The sequence below is a fragment of the Microtus oregoni genome, unplaced genomic scaffold (genome assembly GCF_018167655.1).
Source record: "Microtus oregoni isolate MIOR12 unplaced genomic scaffold, Mior012 000063F_ref0000156, whole genome shotgun sequence".
Taxonomy (NCBI): domain Eukaryota; kingdom Metazoa; phylum Chordata; class Mammalia; order Rodentia; family Cricetidae; genus Microtus; species Microtus oregoni.
Window position 1 is genome coordinate 9617145 of NW_024543873.1, and position 19564 is coordinate 9636708.

General features: G+C 36.5%; 1 protein-coding gene across 5 annotated transcripts in view; it reads right to left on the minus strand.

The window, feature by feature from the left end:
- LOC121439861 (kelch-like protein 13) overlaps positions 1-19564 on the minus strand; it is a 198177-nt gene that overhangs the window by 49711 nt on the left and 128902 nt on the right. For 2 of the 5 annotated variants that reach the window (XM_041640481.1, XM_041640480.1), the window contains exon 1: positions 15474-15553. The exons of 2 other annotated variants lie outside the window; for them this stretch is intronic. In XM_041640481.1, coding sequence (XP_041496415.1) covers positions 15474-15553 — 80 coding nt within the window. Of the gene's footprint in view, positions 1-14877; positions 15095-15473; positions 15554-19564 lie in introns of those variants that run through there. One more of the 5 variants, XM_041640479.1, reaches the window with a different exon arrangement.

The following is a 19564-nucleotide window of genomic DNA, read 5'->3' on the forward strand; positions in this document are numbered from 1 at the left end:
TGGTACCTACTACAGTACCTACTACCTTCGCTATATCTTCATGAGCTATTCTCTGAAGTAATAGTTTCAAATCTTTTCACATGCCTACAGTATTTTAGAAGGAAATGAATTCGATTACATAGTTCCCAATGATTCTTTCTGGAAACCTAGTCAATCAGAACAAATGTCAGGAATCTCAAATATATCCTGTTATGATGCAACCAAGTGACACAAGATTAAATATTTTGGATGCTAAAAGGCAACTGCCATCACCAAAACATTTCTATCATCCCCATTTTCTATATTTATAATGATCAATTTTGATATGTATTATTGTTTAGTATTTTCACAGATAACTGTTCTTCCAGCTCAGAAAACTATCTCATAGCTCAAAGTTATTATTCAGTTAAGCATAATTTGTTAAAGAAAAACTCACCTCTACATTCTTTGCTTCAAGATATCTGGGACTAGTCCTCCTTAACTGAGTATCCCAACTAGCTCCTAATGAAGAGTATTGATTAGAGGATAAAGAAACTTTAAATTTATATTATAAATTAAGAGATATTTTGTTTTTATCAGGTACTGCTATGCCTTTCGTCTCCATTTAGTGATGTAGCATGGAAAAACAATCTTCAACATTTTAGGAAATAATTCACTTAATTTACAATTTTCAGCACTGGTCTTTCCCATCACATGTTCAGGGATAGAGCAGGGAAATGAAAGAAAGAGGGATAGGACATGGGTTAACCTGGAAAGAGATATGAAGAAGCCTTATGAAAACTTACTAGTTTTTTAATATGTGTATGAGTGTTTTGTCTTCCTGTACATCTATATGCCATGAGCATGTTAGGTGGCTGTGAAGGCCAGATGAAGGCATTACAGATGGTTTTGAAACATCATGTGGGTGTTAGTAATTGAACCTGGGTCCTTAGTGCTTCTTAATCAGTAAGGCATCTCTCCAGACCATGAAAATCTATTAGCTTTTAAAGATTATATATATTATATTTATTTAAAAACCTTTCTCCAGAGGTATCCCCCAGGAGTAGATAATGCTCCCACAAAAAAAATGTGAATAACGAAAGTTTAACTTCTTCCTTTCCAATTCGAATCCCCTTGATCCCATTATGTTGTCTTATTGCTATTGCTAGAACTTCAAGTACTATATTGAAGAGGTATGGAGAGAATGGACATCCTTGTCGTGTTCCTGAGTTAAGCGGGATGGCTTTGAGTTTCTCTCCGTTTAATTTGATGTTAGCTGTCGGCTTGCTGTATATAGCTTTTATTATATTTAGGTATGACCCTTGTATCCCTAATCTCTCCAAGACTTTTAACATAAATGGATGTTGAATTTTGTCGAATGCTTTTTCAGCATCTAATGAGATGATCATATGGTTATTTTCCTTCAGTTTATTTATATGCTGGATTAGATTGATAGATTTTCGTATGTTGAACCAGCCCTGCATCTCAGGAATGAAGCCTACTTGATCATAATGGATAATTTTCCTAATGTGTTCTTGGATTCGGTTTGCCAGTATTTTGTTGAGGATTTGTGCGTCGATGTTCATGAGTGAGATTGGCCTGTAATTCTCTTTCCTGGTTGAGTCTTTGTGTGGTTTTGGTATCAGAGTAACTGTAGCTTCATAAAAGGAATTAGGTAATGACCCTTCTGTTTCTATATTGTGGAATACATTAAGGAGTATGGGTATTAGCTCTTCTTGGAAGTTCTGGTAGAATTCCGCATTGAAACCATCTGGTCCTGGGCTTTTTTTTTGGTAGGGAGGTTTCCCAAAGTCCCAATGAGGAGCAGAAGGAGGGAGAACATGAGCAAAGAAGTCGGGACCACGAGGGATGCACCCACCCACTGAGACAGTGGAGCTGATCTATTGAGAGCTCACCAAGACCAGCTGGACTGTGACTGAAAAAGCATGGGATAAAACTGGACTCTCTGAACATGGCGAACTATGAGGGCTGATGAGACGCAAAGGACAATGGCACGGGGGTTTGATCCTACGAAATGTGATGGCTTTGTGGGAGCCCAGCCAGTTTGGATGTTCACCTTCCTAGATATGGACGGAGGTGGGAGGTCCTAGGTCTTACCACAGGGCAGAAAACCCTGACTGCTCTTTGGACTGGAGAGGGAGGGGGAAAGGAGTGGGAGGAGGGGGAGAAGGTTGGGAGGAGGGGGCGTAGGGGGGGAGGAGGGGGAGGGAAATGGGAGGCTGGGAGGAGGTGGAAACTTGTTTTTTTTTCTCCTTTTCTCAATAAAAAAAATAAAAAAAAATAAAAAAGCAACACATACACACACACACACAAAAAAATGGGTGGTTAAATAAAGGTCTCATTGCCAAGAACAGTTTACTACCCTTTGAGTTATTATTATTGATCATGGAGACCCCAGAGGACACTTACAACAACACAGGCTATTGCCACTGCTCTTTTTTGCCTACTAGAACCACTACTACTGAAGATATACCACACACTTTGGTTAAAAAAAATCAACCTCAAACTAACTGGGAGATTTCCTTACTTCTGGTTAGCTTTTATAGTGCCATAAGGTGCTTTCGAGGTTTCTAGGAGGAGAAAAGACATCAGTGGACTTGCCCAATATTGCAATGCAAACCTGCCAGGAAATATGTGCCCTCTGGTGCAATAGCGGCATGACTATTATGGGATAACCAATTTCTCTCTTGATTGGATTTGAGAAGCATGTTCCACATGAAGCATTTCATGCCTGGTACTATAAACCTGATGAAAAATTCAAGGTTAGGGAAATCATAGGTCCTAGAGGGGAACCTGCTGTTGTTTTAAATGGTAACGTCGTCAAACTATTTTGAAAAGATTGGATGTTTAGACTCACATCGGTTTGCACGCATCTCAACCTTGGTCAAAAAAGTTTCTTATCACAGTATGGGATGAGTCTGTTCAGAGTGCTAAGAAGAGTGACTTGAGTTCTCAGCAACAGAGAGGCCACTTAACAAGTTCTCCCCCACCCACGGCCTGGGGAACATTACAGAAGAAGGGATGGAAAGGATGTAAGAGCGGAAGGACAGGGAAGAGCGCTGGGAAAGGCTGTCCTCTGGCCATGGCATGCTTGCTACACTCATGAATTCACACCAGCTGCCACTGGCTGCAGAAGATCAGGACAAGTAAAATTTCCAGGGAAGATGTGGGAAGGGTTACCAAGGCCTCATCCCTAGTTGCGGAGCTACTAGGAATTGACAGCAGCTAGAGGAAAGACAAGTCACTTTTTTCTGAAGGGTGTGAGCAGGTAGATTTCCTATATGTCAGTGGAGGGCCCTATACAATATTCAGGCAGTGCATTAGTTGTATTCATTGGGTTATAAAAACATCAATTAAAAAAAGAACACAAAGTTGAGAGGATGATGTGCTGAGAGTGGACCTGGATACTGGAAGGTGTAGTGAGGAGTGAGGGGTTCATAAGATCAAGATACATTGTGTAAATATATGAAGTTTTCTAAGAATACAAGTATTTTAAGAAGAAATTCATTTAATTTCTATCTGGTGTCTGCCAAGCTTCTGTGATTACTAAGAAGCTCTTCTGTGTATAAAATTTATAACATAAGAAAATATGGATGATTTCTTAGTACAAAACTATATTTTCTCTTAAGTATTATTCAGATTCATTTTAACGTCTGCTAGACTGTACACACAAAACAAATCATTATTTAAATGTATCTATACTAGTAAAAAAATATCAATCTGTCTGAAAAAGTTTTCCCAGTAAAGACAAAAGGTATGAAATAGGTCAAATAACCTTTAAAGATAAGAGTACTTGCAATCTTAAAAAGACTATAACTTTATTTTTCTTTTTTTTAACCAAATCACAACCTGATACAATATGGTAACATATTTTGGTCCTTGGCTAATTGCATTTATTGAAACTACTGTCAATCTGGGTCAGCACCATGGAATTTTCTATCAATGATGCACAGAATACAGATTTGGGGGTAGTCTCTTTCCTAGACAAGAGAGCCACAACTTATCATCTAATAAGACAATGATGTAGTACTACATACTCCAATGGATATGTTCAACACTATGATGTAAAGAGGAACTATATGGGGTTACAGTCCAAAAACTATTCTCTCTAAGGTCAGCCATATATTCAGCATTTATGGAGCATCTCCATATTAAGAAATAGAAACACAAATATCAGACAGGGTAGTTTCTTGCTAAGTCATCATAGTCAGACAAATAATTACTAGTTGATTAAATTACATAAAATTATAATAGATGCTTACTATTTTCTACCAATGAATTTTATGTATAATTCACGTAAACCAACACCCAACCTTGTAACATGAAGGGGCCTGTTTGTTGGGGTTTATGTCCTGCCCAGTTCCCCACAGCTGGCAAGCCCCAAAGAAAATCACACAGAGGATTCCATAAGATTATAAACTAATTGGCCCATTAGCTCAGGCTACTTATTAGCTCTTGTAGCTTCTATTAACCCATTATTCTGATCTATGTTAGCCATGTGGCTCAGTACCTTTCACAGTAGGGCAGATCACATGTTGCTTCTTCAGTATCTGGGCAGTAGTGGGAGGAGAGAGTTTCCTCCTTCCTAGCATTCTCCTGTTCTCATTGCCCCGCCTCTACTTCCTATCTGGTTGACCTGCCTGTACTTCCTGCCTGGCCACTCAATGTTTATTTAAAACATGATTGACAAAATACAGACAATTCTCCCGCACCACAACCTTAGTTGAAATTTGTTCCCTAGTCCCTAAGGGTATCCTCCCCTCCCTCCCTCCCTTCCTTCCTTCCTTCAAAAAATCTGTATGGGTGTTTTGCCTACAGGTATGTCTGTGCACTACTTGAGTGCCTGGTACCTACAGAGGTCAGAAAAGGCAATACAACACCTTGAACTGGAGTTACAGATGGTTGTTAGCTACCATGTGAATACTGAGAATCTAACTCAGGCCCTCTAGAAGAGCAACAACTGATCTTAACCTATGAGTCTTTTCTCCAGCCCTGTGGGTATTCATTCTTATTCAGCATATAAAACATCAATTTAAAAAATGATTATTTGTTCTAGGTCTGGCCATCTCCAAAGATACATTGATAAATAAACAATAGTAGTTATTAAAAAATGTAACCTGAAATTATAATTACATGAAACAAAGCCAAAATTTATAATGATATGGCAATATAACACAACATTTCCAAAGCAGCAGGCTCTAACTGCATCAATTTAAATATACTCTGACAATATAACAATGGAAAAATATGAGCCAGATGTCCAGTCTATTTCAAATGAAACTTTGGTTACAGGTCCACAAACTTCTTTAGAGTCATAAACCTTTCAGAAATGATTATGCAGAAACACTTTTATAGGGAGTTGTGCTAAGAGATCATGAATGGGATAATCTGTTTACAACTTAGAGCATGCATATATTCTTCAAACTTCATTCTCAATTATCTTGCATTTCTACTCAAAACAAGGTAGAACAACTTAATTGGGACAATATTTTACTATAGCATGAGAGAATACAAGTGAGAATACAACACGAGAGAATATCTATAAAGAGAGATCTATTCGAGGCTTTGTTGTGAACTAGCCTTTAACATTAACTGTAATACAGTCAAGAAAATAAGATCTAAAAATTGTAGAAAAAAATCAGTGCTAGGTTAAAGCATTAACAGAAATAGAGTAAACATGATTATTTTAAAGTATATAGGATAACAAATTACTTAGATTAATGGAGATGGGTTTAAGATATAAGAGCAAGCTAAAAATATGCTTAAGCTATTGGCCAAATAGTATTGCAGATAATATAGTTTCTGTGTGATTATTTCGGTCAGGGCGGTCATAGTAGCCTCCTTACAACAGGTGTCTAGAGGGCTAGGTAACTGGATCTGAGTACAGAACGTCTCTTCATTTGACTTCAAGTTTAGTAACAGTACTTTTCAGGCCTTAGCAACTTGAAAAATCAGGTTTAAAACTCAGCAACAAAAGGACAGATTATACTCTCCTGCTGTTATTTCACTGCTATAACTTCATTCAATAATTGGTAATTAAAGAGCACTCAAATTTCAATACTTTCTCATTTTCCTACTGGAGACCTAGCACTAAAGGGCATAAAAAAGACTATCAATCACACATGCTGTTGCTTGGCAATTCTAAAATACATTAAAATTTTTTAATTACATTCAATTTTGTTGAGTCTTAACCCAAAGTAAGTGTGTTTTTAACTGACACGTATAAAGGCCTTCCAAAAGGCTCTCGGCAACCCTGGTTTATGTCTTTCGAGAGATGTGTAAGAATCTTCTAGTTGTGATTGTTTTCCACCAAACTTTTTATTTCTACCAATTTTGAACAATTCATTGAAAAACATTAAATGCTTTTTCAAGGCAACTAGAAATGTGGAATAGTTTAGGTTGTCAAGGAAATAATGCAGCTACATCAACCGACTTGCACCATGCCCTCACTCTAAGAATTTCTCAACAGCACTGATGTCAACAGAATCATTTTGTATGCTTCTGTTTCTTAAATCAAATCTTATTAAGGAAATGAGTTGCACTATTTAATCCAAGATATACGACTACTGCTTACTTAATTTTAAAAATGAGACATGAGGTGTGGAAATCTTTTCACCATAGTCTTTTTTTATGACGTCCAATAAATAATATAATTCTAATGACTAGCATTTTATGTTCATATTCTTATCTGCATTTTATGTGACTATGTCTACTTGAAAAATTGATGTCATCAATATTTTTCCAATGTTTGCAAGAATCAGTACAGAAAAAAGTTCTTGTGTAGTGTTCTCATGATGCTTTCAACACAAATCCAGATTATAAGGCTATAACTGAACAATTCTATTTTCAATAATAATTTCATTAAGTCTTATTGCAAGGGTTTGAGAGCTGCCTATGTTACATCTAACTTACTGTAATACACAGGAAGAAAATTATTTACCCAGAGATAAATATAGCTTATTCAGATTAAAAGAGCTTAGTTGTAAGAATGCAAAGTGCATATCACTTGGGTTAAATAGAATAATTTCTTACAATCCCTATACAAGCCTAGTATGACTATTGATCTAGATTCATTAGAGTAGACACTTGAAAAGATTTACATCCCAGAAACTTGTGAACATGTTAAAGATAAAAGGAGGATGTGGACATGTTCAAGGCCAAAAAAAAAAAAACAAACTAATATTCTGGACCTTGATATATCAAAACTGTCTTGTATTGCTCAGATGGCCAAATTTAATTACATAGGTACTTAAATGAAGAAACAGAGTAGGTCATAGAGTAATAAAAAAGGAATTCAACTTGTTGACTTTTAAGATGGAGGACAGTCAAAAACAAAGGAATGCCGTTCCCTCCCCCTCCAGAAGCTGCAATTCTCCTTTAGCTATGGCCAGCAAGACAATGGAGATCTTAGCCCTACACCCACAGAGAACTTCATTTAATCACTGACAGGAAATGAACAGGAACAGGTTTCCCCCAGAGTCTCAGCCCTGTTGACACTTGCATTTTAGCCTGCTGAGACCAGTCCCAAACTTATGATCTACTAAATCGTAAAATAATACATTTGTGATGCTTGAGGCCACCAGTACACATTGACTCAATAGTAAAGCAATAAAAAACTAATAAATGGGGAGTTTTAATCTTTATTGAGTGCTTGTATATAACTGAGCAAGAGGATAATACTATCCTCAAGAAAATATTAAACATCCTGAGTAGAGAAGTACCCATGGAGAGTGCTGAAAGGAGCATGCTAGCTACAGCACTGTCCATGGTAGCTAGTTTCCACGGGGAACTGGGGTAGACTAGCACATTAAGAAATTACACAGGCCAAGTGTGGTGGCACACACCTGTAATCTCAGCACTTGGGAGGCAGAACTTTGTGAGTTCCAGGCCAGTTTGTTCTACATTGTTAAGTTCCAGGTTAACCAGGGCTACACCAAGAGACCCTGTCTCAAAAACAAACCCAAACCCAAGTGAACAGTTTTAGCAAAGAAATACAAGAGACAATAGTTAATACAGATCAGAATAGCAAGTAGTGGAAGTTTACCCAGTATTTTCCTACAGCTTTTCTAGCTGGCAATCTGTGGGTAAGTTCTCTCAGTTACCAGGCTGCTTCTTTCTTTTGATTCTACTAAGGCACTATCCAATTAAAGTAAGAAATAAAAGGGAGCAAGCACATTGTCTGGAGGGGTAGTTCAGTGGTACAGACCTTGCCCAGCATCTTCAAAGCCTGCATCCCATACCAAGCACCACAAAGACCATGAAACTTAATTTAGAAGATGTGAAAGCCTTCACAAAAGCTATGAACTCAGGTATCCCTGGGTTTAAATCATGGCTTCATTTAGCATTTTGATAAATCATACTGAACAAGCTAATTACCTTACTTGAAACTCTGTGTCTCTGACTGTAAGAAGGAGAGAATACATCTATGTATGCCGTTTAAGAGAAGAGTCATGGAAGGGGCTTAGCACTTTCACAGTAGCGCTCAATAAATTCTATTAACCATACTAAACTAGGATTTTTTAAATGGGATAAATTCTCATATGAAATTCAGAGCATCTGATATACATGATAAAGTTTTAAACTATTTTTATTGTCTTAATGAGGGATATTATTTCACTTCTCCACCGAACCACATTTTACCCAGCACTCTGAAACAAGTTGGGCATGCTCTCACCTTAGTAGACCAGAAATGTCAAAATCTGAGTAAAAAATAGATACCTTCATCATAGTGAGTTATGTCAGTAAAAATATTTTACTGTAATGGAAAATGATATAATGTCACTTTAAACAAAAATTCCATTACATAATTTAGACGAAACTATTGCTGCTTGGAAAGCTATGATTACTACTATGTTATAAAAAGCATCTGACCAATAAATTATTTCCTGTCTAACATGAAGGATGGCTTTCCATTTTGTTGTTTAAAATGATAGTATCTGGTTTAAGCATAAATTGATTTATTTTGAATACTATGCAGTATGCATCTTAAAATTTTGTACCTATCTCTACTTTGTGGCCCATTAGACTCATACCCATTTTTCTTCAGTAGTGTTTTTATTGCCTTCAAATCAGTTTACCAAAATTGAAAGCACTTAATGCTTATCTTGGTTCAGATTTTTCACAGACGTAAAACATGAATAAAAACAGAATGGAAGATGAAGGATAGTCGTTCTGATTGACTACAAGGACTGTATCTGTCTAATACTCAGTAGTTGTTCTTGGCATGCAACACACTCAGTGACTGCTGAGTGCTACTAATGTAGAATATGGTGGCTCCTGATTTACACACACACACATTCAGAATATACATTCAGAAGTGAACATTCCAAATTTTGACCTTTTCCTATATTAACCACATGCAATATGACTGTCTCTTGGGACGCCTGGAGAATCAAGAGTTACAGCTCACATTGACACATTACAGACCTCACAGTGTGCTGTGATGGTAGTCAGAGATGTGAGTTAGCTGTACTGAAGTTATTTTTTTTTTTACTTGTGATAGTTTCAACTTATAAGATGACTGAAAAAGTCGTATGTATTTTGAATACCTAGAATAACAGCTATATGCCCTTTTGGGGATAGACTTGGATAAACATACAGTAATACACCCACTGCCTTTTCAACTGAAAATATCGCCTGCAGTGCTTATCTGTTAACTTTAACTGCAGTAAAGTTATTTACACAGATATGTGCCAGTCTCTTACTACTTTCTCATTCCTCCCTCTCTCAAATTTGGATCTACACACATCTTGCCTAAATATTCTGTAAAGACGAATGGATGTAATTCCTAGTAACTGTGATTTTCCATGACAGTGTGGAGATTTTCAATTCTGCCTCTGGCCCCATTATGGGCAGCCACTTTGCAGGGAGGGGTTCTGGGCAGCAGCATCCTTTAAGAATAAAAATAATGAAGCAAAATAAATTCTTAGCAATTAAAATTCTTCGAAACATCTGAAAGTGAAAGAAAGATAGCTTTTTATACATTGTTTATGTGCAGTATTGCTCACAAGTTCGTTAAAAGGCTTTGAGATGTTTCTTTAAAAATGCACAATGGGATTGACAAGAAAATTTTAGCCTTACTGGTACACGCGAGACTGAAATATCTTAAGTAGCTAAAAGAATAAATGTTGATAAAGAGGAGATGCAGTCTAATCATAAACCTCCGAAAAGAAAAGTTTGCGAACATTAAAGCAGAGGGCGGCCTTGCCCGAGCGGGACTACATGAACTGCATCCTGTTCCCAGGACCCCCAATACAGCCTAGCATAGAAACCCTGAGAACATAAGCCGGGCGGTGGTGGTGCACGCCTTTAATCCCAGCACTCGGGAGGCAGAGGGAGGCGGTTCTCTGTGAGTTCGAGACCAGCCTGGTCTACAGAGCTAGTTCCAGGACAGGCTCCAAAAACCACAGAGAAACCCTGTCTCGAAAAACCAAAACCAAAACCAAAACCAAAAAAAAAAAAAAAAAAAAAAAAGAAAGAAAGAAAGAAAGAAACCCCGAGAACAACTGGAGCACAAAGTGCCTGGAAACCATGACACACCTGACAGTTTCCAAGCTTGGCTGCATTCAAGAAATACTTTAACTCTCCTAGCTCCATGAGGTTCCACTGGCATGAGAAACTGATTTGTACAATACAAAGAAGAGCCATCTATGAATGAAGGTGCTGCTCTGGGGACGATGGACAAGGAGGACATGGAGGGCCATCTTTGAGAAGTATCACTGGAGGGATTCCTGCACCAATTAAAGGGAGTGTCACTTCTCCAAATAACCTCAAAGGTCACTGGGGGTTTCTATTAATAAATGATAAGGTAATCGCTCTGCAAATCAAGACATTGCAAATCCCTAACAACCATGCCACATGAGTTACAAAGCAACACAAATTAGTCTAATGCATTAGTTACATTATCTATTAACATCATTTTGTTATGTGGCAAAAACAAATCAAGCAGATACATAAGAAAAGTTTATGTGCTAACTGTGAGAGCAATTAAATAATCTTTCTTAGTTTTCTGGTTTTTATTTTTGTTTACGTTTTTGAGACAGGGTTTCCTCTGTGTTATTTTGAAACCTGTCCTGGAACTAGCTCTTGTAGGCCATGCTAGCCTTGAACTCACAGAGATCCACCTGCCTCTAAATATTCTTTCTTAATTTGAGACTATTTTATGTATTTCAGTAGCTAAGAAAGTGTTCTCAAACTCCAAGTTTTGGTTTGTATTACAAATTAGTAGAGGACAATCTTAGGGCAAAGAAAAGAAAGAAAATATCAAAAGTATAAAATATATGTTTTTGTTATATCTGTCTTTTGAATCATCCAGAAATGGGGCAAATTAACATAGTATGTAAACTGTTTTCCTCAGGAAATCTAAGGACTGAATTTTATTGATTAAAGAAATTGCTAAGAATTACAACAGTTTACATATTCAACCAATTTTAAACAGAAAGCTAACTAATTACAATTATAGGGACAAAGGGAAAATAAGATTTATTCTTGTTTAAATTAGTTTACTTATATCTGTCACCTTTTATCCTGAGAAAGGTAAAAATCTAAGGAAAGGATCTCATAGTATCCATCTTGCCAAAATACACTGTTACAATGCACCATCTAATTCTTACCTAATTATTTTCCTCCTTCTGGCCATACTTCTGTTACTGATAAAACTTGCTGTTTGTGAAGAAAAGAAGAAAACATTGCTAGAACTAATACTGTTTCAGTGTGCCTTCAGAATTTAACAATGCATTAATCCTATAACACTGGCCTGAAGGAGCCATTCGCTATCTTAAAACAATGAATACCAAAACACTGGCAAACCCCTTAGATGTGGTTGCTCTTTCAGCTTTATTCATTTAAGGCAAATGATAAGGGAATTTATATGGTGTGCACCTGCCAGGAGCAGAGTCTCTACTAATGCACTTTCCACTGACCAGGAGAACCTCCCTGAGGCTAAGGTTGAACTTCAACTTATTGCTGAACAGACGAGTAGCACAAATATGACACCAAGGACTCAGTGTCTATTAAGACAATCCCTCCAGACATCCAGATGTTTGGCATATCACTCTGCACATGTTCAAACATGAAGCTAGAGGAAGACTATGTCTATTCAGTATACAGGGCCAAATAATTATCCTAAATCTCTTGTCTCCACCCAACATATTACAACGCAGTTGAAAATGTATTTTATGCTACATAAAACATTTCAACTATCTACAAAAGGATAACAAACATGAACTACAAAATCTACAAGGAATAAAACCACTATTTCTGTTCAATGTTTACAATGAATTAAATGCTCTGTACTGTAGCTGATGCTGGCATAGCAGCTTTGACCAGCACCAAAGCAAAGCTGGAGCTAAACAGCACTGAAGCTGGGTTTGGAAAGACAATGGTAGAGCCTTCACTTTCTGATATACCTGCTGAACTCCTACAGTACATTGGCACTAGAACTAAGGACACCTGGTTTTAGCAGTTCAATTCTTGGTGAAAACACTTGTTTCCAATCAACGTCATGTAAAATGTATTTGACAAATCCCACTACATAATGATAGAACATTGAAAAGCATTGTTTGGGTTGCACAGGCGCACGTATGAAGAGACTGTCCATCAACTGTGAATAATTCTAGATTCCAGATTAATCAAAATATTACCTGAAATTCTAAGATAGGATTTTATAGCTCAATGTCCAATAGATCACAATACACCAATGTGTCAGAATTTAACTATTCCATTGCAATACAAAGACTTTAAAGAGCTACGGCAACAAAACCCAGGATTTAATGCCAGTCAAACAAGTCTAAGAACAAATATTGGTACCTGATCCAGTAATTTAACTTATTTTTTTATAATTTGGAGGGTTAAAGTTTATGATAAACTTAAACATCATTTGTGTACAGAAAAGATTTTAGAGTATAAAGCACTGATTAAAAACACAAAGTAACCAAGATGGCTTCTTATTTTGGGCCAAATGAGTCAATGAATTGTGACCTAAAAGTTAAAAGGTAAACAACTTACAGACTCCCCAAGTGAGTCTTTTCCATATCAAACATTCTTTCTCTCCATGTATATTCAGTTAATATGTGGTAATAATGCATTTATAAAGAAAAGCAAGCTGGGATCAATTTAATAATATTTTCTGGTACCAGTCCAAATAGTCTAGCCTAACCTTTAGCTCTTCAAACATATCAATCCATCCTACCCAGGCGTACTACTAGTAAATAGCACTCACCACTGTAAGATCACAGTATTTTCTAGTTTTCCTTTCTACACCAGGTCAAACAGATAAATGAATTCTTAATGGAAGAATGACATTCATTAAAATTTTGTATTACTTTGTATCTGAGCTTCTGGCTAGTAAGAATTAATAAAATATGGGCATGTATTCATATATAACATCTCAAAAAAGGGCAAACCACCTACAAAAGGAAATATATTTTTTTTCATCTGAACAGTGAAGTAAAGCAAAAATACTATAAACATTAATTACTATTATTCATTTGTAACCTAGCAATCTTTGCAGGGTTTTGTTTTGTATATAGTCAAGTGGCTTTTGGTTTACATTTAATCATTTCTCATTAGTTAAGATTCTTAAAATCAGGAAGCCATCCTGTTTTCTCAAATAATTGGAAGGAGCTCCACTAATTGTCGCCTTCCATTAGTTTGTGAAAAACAAACATAGCTGCTGTCTTTTCACAAGCATCCCCTACATGACTGCACTTCACCAAAGGAAAAAGGAGTTTACAACCCAACCCGATAAAATAATTCGAACACAAACATGGAGGCTCATGAAAAATGATCTAATAATGATTCTCAAAGATCCTCATTTCTTTCCTTGCTTTCTAGGGAAGCAGTTCGGGTCCAGGGGAGACAGGAACATACTTCCTCAGCAGCTGAGGAGTATCTTTCCAAGGAGCTGGCCACTGTATCTATCTGAGTTTCTCAAGAAACTAAGTTTAAAAATGGCAACTCACAACAGCCTTCTAAACACAGGTTTCCCCTAAAGCAAGGATTTTCACATTATGACTGCTAAAAAGATTTTGAAGGGAACTTTCAGAGTTCAAACACCGCTATTAACCAAAAGATTTCCTTCACTCATCCCTCCTCTAGAAGAACAGGATTCCGAACAATACTTCCAAAGAACACTTCATCCTATCTCCTGGATTTTGTTTTTAAGCTACAGTTTAAAGATTTAAAGTATTTTTTAAGTCCAAACATATTTTTCAATGCGCTTCTCTAGCTATTTAATTAAAATACATTTCCAGAACAGCTGTTTGTAGAACACACTTTTCAACCTCTGAATGTAGGAGAAACTGCCATAGAAGCAAGGGCCACCCGAATCTGAACTTATCACAACATGAATGAAAATTGAGAAAGATGTAATATCACTCATTCATTAATATTTATACAGAACTAGAAAGCAAAAGTCTTGGCTGAAAGACTCATTTGATGAACTATAAATGTTTCAAATCCATCCAAAATAATACACAAACATTTTCATACTTAGCATATCACAAACATCAAACATCAGCAGATTTTAAGCCATCACACAAAAGAAATCACAGTATTTCAAATATATAAAAATCTCAAATATCACAGGCTAAACATTAGTTTCCTTATACAATCCCTTGGCTATATCTGCAGAGCAATGATTAGATTTGCATTTATAACACTTTAAGTAAAAACAAACTCTAGAAAACAAAAACAATGGTAATGTGGGCATGCCAGAATCTTTACATGCAAGCAAGCTTGAGGGTGGTTTTTTGTTTGTTTGTTTGTTTGTTTTTCTTTTTTTGTTTCTCAATCTTGTCAGTTGGGGGATGGTGCATTTGCAATCCCCATCCCACATTTTACCACACGGCAGATTCATGAATGAAATCCCACTTTAACATCCTATTTTCTCTCACTTACATGTATGCTGGAGAAAGTGGAGTTGACCTGGATGTTTTAAGCACAGGAACTGAGAATTTCCAGAGAGCAGGAGAGCTCGCTTTCCATTTCAAAGGCATGTTGTCACCACGGTATTACAATAACAGTAAACAGCGCTTCCAACTAGCACTTCCATTCCACCGTGGACTGACACGGCAGCCGCGGAGAACAAGCGAAAGATTCTGCCAGTGCCCCTAAACCGACGCTTCCAATCTCTACAATAGGACTGAAAGGTACATCCTTTAAATCCTACTGTCCCCTAAAGCAATAAGATGATTCTATCCTTCCAACTCACAATAGTGCCACCTTGTTAGGAAAGTGTTGACTGCAGCATGTGTGTGTGTGTGTGTGTGTGTGTGTGTGTGTGTGTGTGCGCGCCCTGTACTGTGCATAGTACACAATGCAGCTTTACTTAATAAAAGCAGCTATGGTGCTTTAAAAAAGCTTGCAATACCATTGTTCTACCTTAACAGGGATACTGCAGCATTGTACTATGTTCTGCACCTATTAACCTGATTTCTGACCAATAGTAGCAGGAAAAAAATAGATGGGTTCCATATAAGAATGAAACAACATACCTACTCAGAATACATTTGTCATCCTCTGAACATTCTTCTTTTGAGCTGCAACAATACAAATGGGATATAAACCTGAGCATAGCCTTAGGCCACAGCTAATAGAGATCAGTGAGTAAGTTCAGCAGCCTGCTTTCCTTCTGTGCAAGCTCTGACCACACAATACAAGAATGCCATTATGGGAAAAGCCCAGTTAAAAAAATGCCAGGTCCTCTGTTTTCCAGTTAGAAGAAAGCAAAATGTCAGAGCAAATATAAACTGCTGAAGAACTCTGCGCACTCTTCTAGTAGCTTCTGATTCAAGTTGCACTCCTTTCCTATTTTTATTTCCAAGCCGGGATGAGCAAAACCTCATACATCTACAGCATGCTGTGGTAACACAAGTATCTCTCTAGCTTCTGCAGCAGAAGTACAGAATAGCGTGCTCTTAATAGCAGCCCTCGGAGGGGACGCTATCAACAATCGAATTCAATACTGCCCTCCCCTTTTTCCCCTTTTCTCCTCCTGCTCACCCCCCTTACTCCTCCTCCTCCCCCAAACAGCTCACAAATTGTCTAGCGGAAAGACCGACACTGCTGGCCAAGCAGGTGTCCAGCAGGGACCACTCCACAGCTCAGCAGCGGTCCAGTAACCTCTTGGGATTAGCAAGTGTCAAAGAGGTTCCAAAAATTAAAGCTGCTGTAAAAGCAGCTTGAGGGATTTCATGAAAGCAATGTCAAAGAAAGGGTTCATCTACATTGTTTTAAAATACCGCCTGAAAACAGTGTTGTAAATAATCCCAAAGTGATTGGTTATTTTGCGCTTTTAGTGAAAGCAGCAAAATAAATTCACCAATTTTCTGTGTGATTTTCAAAAGTAAAAAGAGGATAAATTAATACTATGTGAGACTCTTTTTTACAAGCTGCAAAATATTACTTCTCACATGAGCAAGTTGCTGTCTCTAAATATCTACCTTCCTATCACCCATTTCTACTAAAAATAAAATTATCTTGTCTCTATCAATGCATACTTACTAAAGGCAGACCACCAATAACATAAAAGTCACTACCTTTTAAAAACAATAACCACCACAACAAAGAGCTCATATTTATTCTTATATTCAGTTCCCAACAATGAACAATAAACTTATACCTCCAGCCCAAAATTTTGACTTTCAGAGATTCTTTCTAAATTGCCCCTGGTTTCTAAGGACCAAGACTAAGTCCTTTAAAAAGATTTTTCTTTTGTATAAAAACAAACAAACAAACCAAAAAACTACAGATGAATTTTTCTATAATAAAAAACTATTTTCAAAAATCCTAATCACATCATCTAATACACCAGAAAGACAGCATAAAATCAACTAGAATAATCACAACTCCTTTTTAAAATATAGTTCATTATAGAAGCAAAATTCATTTTCTATGAGGTATAAATACAGACATAGAAGTGATATTTACATGTATATTAGTATCTGGAAAGATAAGGTTTATTTTGAAGAACTGACCAGTAATCCACAAACCTTATAAATATTAAATTAACATCAGCCATCAATACCTTCTGTGTAATTTTTATTCTATAACACATTAACTACTTCTCAAAAAAAGCCAGAAAATTATATTTCCAACTTCTTTTAGAACTCAACACAAAACTCTCTCAGAGAAATCTTTAAATGAATCAAAGAAAAGAATGTTCCTCAACATCTTAGCAGCCAAAACATACTTGATTTTTAAAAAATTCACAAATACAAATATATCCTAGTCAGTATCGCACTTTGGAAAATTTTAAGGTATCTAGCAAAAAGGCCTCAGAAACGGCAAGGCAAGTTGTTAGAAAGTGAGAGAAGGGAAAGCACATGAAAAAACATGCACAGACAAGCATGGATAGAGACACATATACATGTACACATCCACCTTGGAATGCCTCATTCCAAAATGAGTTTCTAACAAATTTGCAAAATCTGAAGCACGTGCAGACATTTCAAAACATTAAACAAAAGTAGCAATATATTAGCTGTATGTAGTTAAGAGAAGTATATTTTAGAAAGGCGATTTGGAATTTTATGCTTATGACAATTCTACGAAGCAATAATTGCAAATGTGATTTCACCTTCTGAGAACAGTTACTCCCAGAATTGTACCAAACCAGTTCTTCTAGTAGTTATCTGCCCAGAAAGACACCTTAAGGTTGCCAAATCGAAAATAGGATGAGAGTTTTACAACTTTCTAAAGTATACAGTTGATGATCACTTTCTCACAAATCTCCTCGAGGTATCATTTTACTCTCAATAATCAACTGACTAAAAAAAAAAAAACTTGGCAAACAGACACTGTTGTCTAATATCACTAAGTGCCAAGAAGCCAATCAAAATCAACTGTGTCAATTTTCAATCTAGATTTCTGAGAGACTTGTGTTAAATAGAATTATTTTAATAGTTTTTCAAAGTGAGAAGAAACCAACTGAAACTGTTTCCTTACATCCCATTTTTACCATTCTTTAAGACTCTAAACCCACAACTTGTTAGATATAATGTGAGCATTTATTTACATTCAGTTCTAGGTTTTGGATTTAATAAGTTCCAATAAACTTTGTAACTGTCACACGCAAATAAGCATTATCCCAAGGACATAAGAAATGATTACTTTAAGTAGAAATATGGTCTGTGAATTATTGTCTATTTTAATCTACTAAACAACACCATTTTCTCATATATCATTTGGAAATAAACTTCACTCAGTTAAAATTGCCCCATTACAAATTAGCAGTATCAAAGTTTACTAGATTTCACTCTCTTAGCAGAGAGTCTAATAGCAAATATTGAGCATAGTTATAATTAGCATTATATCCCAGAACCAAAAAAATACATCTATATAAAGGAAAGAAAATTATTAAATATGCTTTCAAAACATAATTTTAATAAGATTCAGCAAAGCACTATTTTAATACTGAGATTCGTAAATGTTCCTCAATCCTATCACAGAAAGACTTAATTTCATTTACAGAACACTTGAATGTTATTATATAGCACTGTATAAGACAGAAGGACAATGTATCTAAAGGATATTCCAAGTATTTTATGAACATTAATTACTTAAGTAACTATGAAATGTGCATCTCAGAGACAAAATAGCCAGAAGACAATGAAGGTTCTTGGTCAAGGCAACATAGAGAAAGAACATTCTTGGACAACTCCTACAACACAGAATTCTATGGCTTCAAAAGTAGGAAAAGATTTTTTTTGTTCGTCTGTTTGCTTTTTCGAGACAGGGTTTCTCTGTGTAGCTTTGGCGCCCGTTCTGGAACTCACTCTGTAGACTAGGCTGGCCTGTGTTTGCCTCACGATTGCTGGAATTAAAAGCATGAACTACCACTGCCTGGGAGGAAAACATGATTTTTAGAACTGGTAGATTCCCTAGAAACTATCTTTTCCAGTATTCTCATCGCAGAGATTAAAAAATCGGAACTCAGAGAAGTTGATTAATCTAGTTTCATAGTGCTGAGTAGTAAAAATTGCTCTCAGTCTCCTAGTCCAGGATTACTTCCGTAGTGTTCCTAAACTATTTTCATTCAGAATTTCCATTAGATTCATGCTTCTATTCGAAGTGAGCCACATCCTATAATGACCTCAGTATATTCCAAAGAAACAAGGACAGCTAAGAGATATTTAATCCTCCTATTGGATGTCCCTGGAGGACAGAAATGGGACGGCATCACCCAAAGGGAAAGGTGTATTATATCCAGAACCACATCTGAAACTCTAAGTCTAGAACATGGAGAAAAACGGTCCGGTGGAAAATCACCTAAGCACAACTGAAGGCAGTCTTAGTATAGGACAACAGAGATGACATAGATAATCTTCTTGATTCTTATTCTTAGTATAAATATTCCTAATAACTTATAGACATTTTCTTACTGACTACTACAGGCTGTCGTATGAGTTCATCAAATGAATTCACTGATACTTGGGTGTATAATTTTTCTATTTCTTGGTAGGCCTAAAAACACCTCTTTTCCTACCAATTTCTGTTTAACCTTGTGGAAGTTACAGCTAAAGACTGATAGCAGTAGACACTGTATACTAAGTTACATACTTCATTTATGTATGTTAATGTATGT